General features: G+C 35.4%; 1 protein-coding gene across 1 annotated transcript in view; it reads left to right on the top strand.

Annotated features, from left to right (window-relative positions):
• Positions 1-3,917: 3,917 nt before the first annotated feature.
• The window catches only part of vwa5b2 (von Willebrand factor A domain containing 5B2), a 9,521-nt gene continuing 4,019 nt past the window's right edge, over positions 3,918-9,419 (top strand). The window contains exons 1-5 of the mRNA XM_016564304.1: positions 3,918-4,056; positions 4,153-4,368; positions 5,989-6,214; positions 7,183-7,340; positions 8,864-8,995. Coding sequence (XP_016419790.1) covers positions 3,918-4,056; positions 4,153-4,368; positions 5,989-6,214; positions 7,183-7,340; positions 8,864-8,995 — 871 coding nt within the window. The remainder of the gene's footprint in view (positions 4,057-4,152; positions 4,369-5,988; positions 6,215-7,182; positions 7,341-8,863; positions 8,996-9,419) is intronic.

The raw sequence follows: 9,419 nt of genomic DNA, 5'->3' as shown, positions 1-9,419 counted from the left end.
CTTCAGGAACCCCAGTAGCAAGAAGTTGGGACTTAGAAACCTCACACCTCCAAGACACCCTGAAAGACCTACCTGAGAGGTAAGACTTGAACCATTGGAGTGCGGTTCCTGAGATGCCCATCTTTATGAGGGTGAACAGGAGGATCTGGTGGTTAAGGGTCAAAAGCAGCAGAAAGATCCAGGAAGATGAGTACTGAGGATGAGTACAATTGCAATTGCATTGGTATTTTCAGCTTTTCAGTACAAATAACACATTTATTCATCATCCTGTCTGAACTGTCATCCATACCAGATAAATAAAATTAAACGGAAGCATTAAATGCTATTTAATCAAATTATTCCCTCTCCTGTCTAAACTCACATGGATCTGAAAAGTGATAGAGCAACATGGATTTGAAAGGGATAGAGCTGTCCATGGTACTGAACATACGAACCACCATTAGGTCATTTCAAATTAATGTTAATATGATGTTTTGCTGTTGAATGCCTCCTGACTGGTCTTACTCATCAGACCAGTCATTTTGATGTTTTAATATTACCTATTACTGTAATAGGTTTCAATTTTTCTTTTCTCTTTTCTTGAAAAGTTGTCTCCCTCTGGTGGGCCTTTTAAGTCAAGACCAAATAAGCAAAGCAATTTCACTTTATAGAGCCTGATCAATAAAAAAGTGTCACATCAAATTTTATTATTAAAATGCAGAACAATAAAGCATGCAGCAGTAATTGATGATGCAATGAGGGTATTTTTTCTTCAAGCTGCAGAAAAATAAGAAAACAAAGCAAGCAATAGGCTAAATAAATAAATAAAAGAATTGAAATATAAAAACCTAAATGTTTATGTGACCATTTAACAATTACGTAGAATATAATTAGAACGTAGTTGCTGGTTTAAAGCAACAGTATGTAAGCTTTTTAGCTTGAAATGTCAGTTTTAAAAAAAATTCTGATTTCCAATAATGCGAATGCTTTCTGTTTTTCCCTCACGCTCCACCTAAACGTCTGCTTTGGGATTATGGGAATGAAATTTCGCGAAAAGGGCGGTTTGCTTTATTGCAGCAATAAATGCCCGTGTACAGCTTATTTTGACTTTTGGCTGAAACAGCTACTGTGACTTTGCCTTTGTGAAAACATACATGAGCCTATATGAAATGAGCTTAACTCATTTTCAGCAAGCAGAACTGTTCATGTCACACGTTGCAGAAACACGAAATAAAACGACAGCAGTAAATTAGAGACTCGTATAAACTGCATTTGTCCTTGTTTCCCTGCGCGTGCGTGCTGTAGTGAAGCGTGGCTCGCCCTCGAGTCCCTATAGTCCGCCCAGAGAGAGTGACAGAGAGATGGAGAGAGACCTGTAACACGCCATCGTCCGATTCACAGCAAACCGGGCTAAAATCAACGAGCAGCTTGTCAAGTAAGCCAAAACTCTACGTGTACGTAAAGTGCATACTTTTATCCTTTTCAAAACATGAAACATTTCAGTCGTTATGATTTGGATTATTTGTTATTGATCATGCGGACACTGATGTTATGAAATTAACATGCTCAAAATGCATGTCTACAAATAATGGTTGATAGATTTGCGTAAACTTTACTGTTGACGAGAAAAATAAAAATTCATTGAAATGATTTTTTTCACAGCTTAATTTTGTGTTACCGATATGATTCTCATCATGAATGATTCATGACACAAAGACATAGAAATTAATTCTAGCAACTTCCGCTAATCTTTTATCTTTTTGTTTTGTAAATTGAATTTCATGACCCTTTCTTTATTTCTGTAATGACTGAGCTCTAAAACTTGAAATAATCTATTTTAATTTCATTTAAATGCATTTAAAAGACTGATCTGTGCAGTGTTTAAAAAAAAAAAAAAGTTAAACAAGTTAGTGCAAGATGTGTGTTTACCCAAAGTTAGCAAGTCAAAAGAGTATCTTGAAGAGTATCCTTTCCTTGTTTATTCAATTATTTTAAAATGACAAATTTGGACAATAATCAGTTAATCACATTTTCTGAAGCTTAGTTACTTCTGTTGCTTCAGCAGATATATATATATTTTTTTTTTATTATTGTTTTTTGTTCATTTTGGTTCACATACTGTATATGCACCCATTTACCCCCTCATTCAGCTTATAGGTAATATTTTCTCTGTCATCTTATAAACATGATCTCTCCTTACAGAGAGTTGGAACTAGTTTCTATCGTGTAACTATTAAATAGCACAGCATCATAAGACAACTACAAATCAGTTCTCAAAATCAAATCTTCCCACCTTCATATGCTGTGGTTTACTTAGCAATGCCTCTTGCATTTAAAGTCTCTCTAAGGATTTTGTTTTATTTCTGTGGCATTGTTCCATATGCTTGACACATTTATAGGACACTGTAAAGCTTGACCAACTTTTTCTTTTTAACTATACAAACAATTTATTTAAATGCATTTAGAAATATTGTTGTTTGAAAAAATGTTGGCTAGAATACAAAGTCAGCAAGTCAAAAGTGAACCTTTAATCTTCGTAAGAGCGATTTACTAGTCACTAGTGTGGTGTTTGTATTCATACATGCTTGACATTTAATCACGGCACAGTAAATCTCAGTAAGTGGACTTGAGTCCAGGTGGCAGGTGTTAGTGCACCTTGTTCAAGGAGCACCTGAGAGACCTTGTGCACAGAACAAACATCGCTGCATCATTAACCAGGGAACCCAATATTCAATATTCTCACATTAGATCAGAAAATTATAATGCTGATAAGACCAAATTACAGATTTCAAAATTGATCATCTGAATTTGATCCTCTTTCCCCTAATTCTAGCATCTGTACCTCTGCAGAGACAGCAGGCCGTTGACTTGAGCATTACGCTTGCTGCTGATGTTTGAATGCATGTGCTGCTGCTCTATTGACCAGTCAGTTAATGTTTGACACGTACATTCTCACTGTGACAAGATGAGTGCCGCCCGGTTGCCAGGCAGCATGCGGGGTGGACACGTCCAGTAGTGTGAATAAGAGGTTGAGTGTCAGCTCTTAAAATGTTACATGGTAGCTGAAGCAAATAATCAGATGGAAATTTGCTGCTACTGACTCAGAAATCGGTTTAGAAAGTTTATAATCTGTGCATTTTGCAGCTGCCCATTAAATCTATTTAAAACAGTCGAACACTGGTGGTTTTGCTGTAAACGGTTTTATTTTAGTATAAATATTGGTATACTATTATAGGTTTTATCAGTTTAGAATTTTATTTTTATATTTTCATTTAAATTTTAGTTCAAGTTTTAGTAACTTTGTGGTGTGCTTGTCATTTTTTATCATTTCTCATAGCTTAAATAATACGTTTATTAGTTTTTATCAAGTTTTTTATTTAGACTAAACAAAAATGAGAAATGTTGCATTTGCAACTAGATGAAATTAAATAAGTTTAAAGTTTTTTAATATTTCATTTGAATGTATTTACATTTTTCGGTTTAGTTTACGACAATAAACCTGGCTGTAAAATTTCTACTCAAATTGTTCTGTGAAAATTGTAAATACAAACAATTGTTGAACATTACCAGTTTTTATTAAGAACTATGGACAAAAGCATTACTATGACACAAAGACTGAATTTTAACCATAGACAGCTGAAAAAGAAGTTTAACTCCCGTTCACACCAAGAACAATAACTATAAAGATAACTATATTAGCATCCACACCAATTTGGGTGAAAATTCAATATTTCAATAATAGTTTTTTCATATTAACACAATACATTGGGTGCCGCAAAAAGTGTAGTTAGTAAATGAACTCTTGTGACTACCAAAGTCAACATTTTAATTAAATGAAGCTTATTAATTATCATGCTTAATATTCTTCAGGGATCTTGTCAGTAACATCCTCTTAACAAGCATAATTAGCTTACACAGATGATATTCTCTTAAGGAAAATGCCAGGATTGAAAAATCGCACCACATGGGCCCCACTTTTGCTGAAGACATCCGACATCACTTCCTGTGCAAACGGCTGCTCTCTGGGCATCACGGCTCATCTCACATATGTGAATACTGACCCTGAACCTGTAGAGGGTAAGAGATCACGCACACATACTGCAGAACAATTCAGATGAGTAGGAAAACAAACACTTGTCATCAAAATAAATCATGTCCTCCTCACCTGCTCAGGTGTGTTTGTGTATCCTCTGGGGGAGAAGGAGGTTGTGGTGGGTTTTGAGGCAGTGGTGTCCGGCAGGCTGGTCAGTGTGGAGCTCCAGAGCCGTGGGAAGCTAGAGGACTGCTGTCTGGACTGCTGCCGAGGATCGGCACTGCACACTCAGTGTGGTCACAGCAAGGAGTGGGGATGCTGTGGAGGAACAGGTCTGGAAATACAGTGCTCTAACGGTGAGCGTTTTAACCTGTTAACGTCCAGTTCACACCAAGACTGATAATGTTGGCATCCACACGAACAGATGATAATGTTCTGTTTATTATAGACCGTATACATCAGAGAAACATGCAAGCAGTCATCTTTAGAATATTGTGATTGAACTTCCTTTTTTTTTTGTGGTAGCTCTGTGTAATTCTATAGCATCATTGTTGAAGAGTAATTAGCTGGTGGATTTACTTATTGTAGAGTTAACGCAAGTTATCTTGAGCTTTATAATGTTTGAAGCAGATGCCATAACAAATGTCAGTAGACGGGGAAGATTTTAAAACAAGCGTTTCATTCATAAATTTGTTAGATCCGTGCTGTTAATGTTATAGTTGTGGTGTGGGCCTATTATGTGGAAGCTTTCCAGAATCTCTTTTTATATCACACAATTCTGACTTTTGTGAGATAAAAAGTAGCAATTACTGGTTTTTTTTTACTCCGTGGTGGAAAGAAGCAACCATACTATTATAATACACTCTAAAAAAAGATGGTTCTGTAAAGGTTCTTTACACCTAGTAACAGTTCTTTAGAACCAAATCCTCCCGAAGAACCCTTTCATGGCGCAGTGATTATTTGTGTTAGCATTAAGGGTTCTTTATTCCCGCCTTTTTGCTTTTCAAATCTGTAACTGTCAAAGAGCCTAGTCATCCAAATTCACAGACTGTCAACACTCTCAAGAGGTAAATGATTTCTTTCTTAAAATGTCTATAAATGTAACTTTTCAAACTGTAACTGGTTTCGTACCAATCATGTCTTTTTCTCTTTTTAGTTGTTTCAACAGAACGTTGTGACCAACTCTGTTCAGTTCTCTATCAAACATAATTGCTTTTACCTAAACGAATGGAGGAGACACACTGTAAAAGTCCTTGCACACCGAGTCCGAAATTTTCATATGGGTTTTTTTTTGTTTTTGTTTTTTTGGATGTGAAAAACACAGAATATCGAACCTGATCTGAATTTTTTATGACAGACGAAAGTTTCGAAGGCAGTGTGCAAACGTGATTGACACAAAGTGAGGTCGTATTTATTTTTTAACATGCGAAAATTTCGGACGAGAATTTCGGACTCAGTGTGCAAAGACCTTAACTCTTAAACTCAACTGTGTATTTCTACCCAGTTTGTCAAGATTAAATAAGAATGTTAAGGTTGGCAAGATGCCTCATTACGAAGTTATTGAAGGGTTACATAATCTACAAAATCCAGCTAAGAAAAGCATGACAAGACATGCCATCACTGAGCTTGAAACACTTGATCCCAGATCAAAATGAATGCGGCGTATACAGTATATTCTTTGTATCGTCAGAGGCTTTTGTCACTGTTCACAAGCACATGCTACAGAAGTGTATTTGGCGATCTTGTAAATCTTGTGTTCTCCTTACAGTGCTTTGTACTTGTCCAGTCTGAAGTATGCAGGCAGCATTCATTATTTCAGAGAGCTGTGTTGGCTCTGTGCCTGTTTTAGATGGCCCTTAAATTAATACACAGATTTTAAATTAATCTCACTTTAGGGTTCTGTCTTGGAGAGCCAACATTCGGTTTATACTTTTTTCAGGTTTTTGAGAGATTCGTGTAAATTTTTTTCATTTAAGGTCATCTGTTGCTGGATGAGGACCTAGAGAGGAGCACTTTCATTGTGAGCACAGGCCAGATTGGACCTCTGGAAATTGTGTCCGTTGTCATCAGTACCACCCTTGAACTTCCAACACTTGAAAATGGCGCAATCCGTCTGGTTTATCCCACAGTGCTCACACCTATAGTCAGATCGCGGATCCAACCAGGAAAGAATGAAAATGGGGGAAAATCAGATGAGAACAGGTAAAGTTAATATCTTTAAGTTCTCCTTTAGTGTAATAATTACACTATTAAACTACTAATAATTAAAGCCACACTTTAAAATGTATGTCATCTTTGCATTACATAAAATATTTACAAACGAATTTTTAAAAAATGATTAAAATAAAAAAATAATATATATATATATACTGTTCAAAATTAAGACAAAATCATTATGTTCATAGTAATTATGAAATGTATAGGTTTTAGGGCCAGTGTATATTCAAATTCCTAAAATATATGTATAACAACAACATACTCTATTATTCAAAAGTTTGAGGTCAGTAAGATTTGTTTAATGTTTTTGAAAGAAATCTCTTATGCTCACCAAGGCTGCATTTATTTGATTGAAAATACATAATATTGTAAATTATTATGTTATAAACCATAATATTGTAAAATATTATTACATCTTAAATTACTGTTTTCTATTTTATTTATTTTAAGATATATTCCTGTGATTGTAAAGCTGAATTTTCAGCATCATTACTCCAGTCGTCAGTGTCACATGATCCTTCAGAAATCATTCTAATATGCTGATTTTGTGCTCAAAATATTTCTTATTGTTATCAATGTCAAAAATAGCTGTGCTATTTAATTTTTTTGTAGAAACCATTAAATATTTATTTTCAGGATTCTTTGAATTAAAAAAAATAGAATTGATCAAAATCATAAATGTCTTGACTCTTTATTGTCAATTTTCATCAATTTAATTAATCCTAGCTGAATAAAAGTATTCATTTATTTTATATTACTATCCCCAACCTTTTAATGTGTGTAAACAAACAAAATAACAGCAAAATCATAAAGTAATAAATATATTGTAAGGGACTATTTGATAAAACACCCTTACTCTGTCCTTGATAATTAGATTAACAACATCTGAATAACAAATAGTGAAAATTGTGGGTTTGACCTCCCTAGAATCCCTTTTCACGTCTCTCCTTCAGCCCGACTACGTGCTTTGGCAGCGTGTCTGGGAAGCAGGAGAGGATGCTGGGAGTCGGGCAGCAGTGCACACATGCTTTGCTCACCAGCACTGCCACAAACCTCTCGCCTTATCAGCTCAGCTTCCAGCTGCTGTTTCGAGGAGCTTGTCTGCTGGCCGGTAACATTCATATCTTTCTGTCCAAACTATCCAACATAAGTCACTTTTATACTACAACAAGGCCTTCAATGTAAAAGCAGAAAAGGTCTAGAACTATGACATCCGGAGGAGTAGACACAAGGTGAGCTTGTCTCTTACCCGTCTCTTTCTGTGACAGAAGGACAGAAGAGACCCTTTTTTCTGTTTGCCTTTAAAGAGTGACTGTACGTTCATGCAGGTCCAGCTTGTGTTCTGAAATAATCCAGTTAGCGTAAAACTTGGCATGGACATCAGTGATTATGATAGATAGCAGTGCGCCTGCCAGAAGGAGCCAAAGCATGTCTGCGAGGGTGTGTGCAGAGAGAGTGTTTGGCTCCGGCTCCGGGCCACTAGAACAGAGGAGAGAGATGGAGGCAGGGTGATAGAGAGTCCGTTCTGCTCCAGAGGAAAGTGGCCGCTCTGTTTCAGCTGGCTAAACTTTAAAATACATTGAAAAGGACAGTACAGATAAATTACTTGACATTTTTTGGACATTTACATGGTTTGTACATGTATTATAGTATTAGAATTTGTTTAGACATTTACCATAGTAATAACATGTTTTTTATACATTTACCATGGTAATATCATGAAGTACTATGTTTGGACTACCATATATCCATAAACAGTATACTTTAGTATATGAATATGGTACTCTTTTAATACCATGGTACACTACTGTTCAAAAGTTTGGGGTCTGTATGATTTTTTATTTTTGCAATTAGTCTCTTATGCTCAGCAAGGCTGCATTTATTTTATCCAAAGTACAGTAAAAGAGTAATATTGTGAAATTTTATTACAATTTAGAATAACTTTTCAATTTGAATGTATTATAAAATGTAATTTATTCCAGTGATGCAAAGCTGAATTTTCATCAGTCATTACTCCAGTCCTCAGTGTCACATGATCCTTCAGAAATCATTTTAATATGCTTATTGGCTGCTCAAGAAACATTTCTTATTATTATCAGTGTTGAAAACAGTTGGGCTGCTTGATATTTTTGGAAACTTTGATCTTTTTAAGGATTCTGATGAATAAAAAATTTAAGAACAGCATTTACCAGAAATGGGAATTTTTGTAACATTATAAAAGTCTTTACTATCATCTTTGATCAGTTTAAGTATTTGTTGAAGTATTTGTTTCTTTAACAAAAAAAATGACTGACCCCAAACTTTAGAAATCATATTTTAAAATTAAACTATACAGGATTGAACTGATGATTAAGCCAAAAACTTAGTTTTAAGATTAAACACTAACCTTTCCATAATTTTTTTTTGTATGCATATCTAGATTTATATCAAAAGTCTGTCTGAAATGTAATTGATTTAAATGCAGGATCAGTCTTCACTTGTGAATCTGTTTTATCATATCTTTAGTTCCTCGAGGCTCAGATGTCAAAGATTCCCAGCAGCATAATGTTCTTTCATAGCAACTAATCAAATCAGTGCTGAAATGTCAGGTAAACAGACTCTGTAACCCTTCTTATGCTATCTCTCCGTTTTCAGGTCTGGAAAGCCCTACCCATGCCCTGCGCGCAGACGCTGACCCCAGTGCACAGTCTGCATCTGCAACCTACATCACGCTGGCGATGGAGCATTTATGTGACCGACATCTGGAAATAATACTACACCTTAGCAGTGAGAGCTGACTACACGTTAAATCACAAGCTGTTTGGAATTTTCCAGTTATGCATGTCATATAGATCATATCTGCAATCTCTGTGTTCAGTTTACATTTAAGTAATATGTTATAAAGCAGCAACAAACTCAGCATAAAATTAGATTGTCCAGCTCAAATCATGTTACAGAATGTTTTTTTTACAGCTAATATTAAAGGGTTAGTTCACCCAAAAATTAAAATTAGCCCATAAATTACTCACCCTCAAGTCATCCTAGGTGTATATGACTTTCTTCTTTCAGACGAATCCAGTCTGAGTTATTTTAAAAACTGTCTTTGATCTTTCAAGCTGTTTAACGGCACTCAACGGGTGTTGCAGTGCATCAGTCCAAAAGAAGTTAAATAAAAAGCGCCCATCCATAAAAAAAGTGTCTCACACAGCTC

The sequence above is a fragment of the Sinocyclocheilus rhinocerous genome, unplaced genomic scaffold, assembly GCF_001515625.1.
Source record: "Sinocyclocheilus rhinocerous isolate Xijiao unplaced genomic scaffold, SAMN03320098_v1.1 scaffold919, whole genome shotgun sequence".
Lineage (NCBI taxonomy): Eukaryota > Metazoa > Chordata > Actinopteri > Cypriniformes > Cyprinidae > Sinocyclocheilus > Sinocyclocheilus rhinocerous.
Note: the sequence above shows the minus strand (reverse complement) of the source record. Positions and strands in the feature narration are given on the sequence as shown.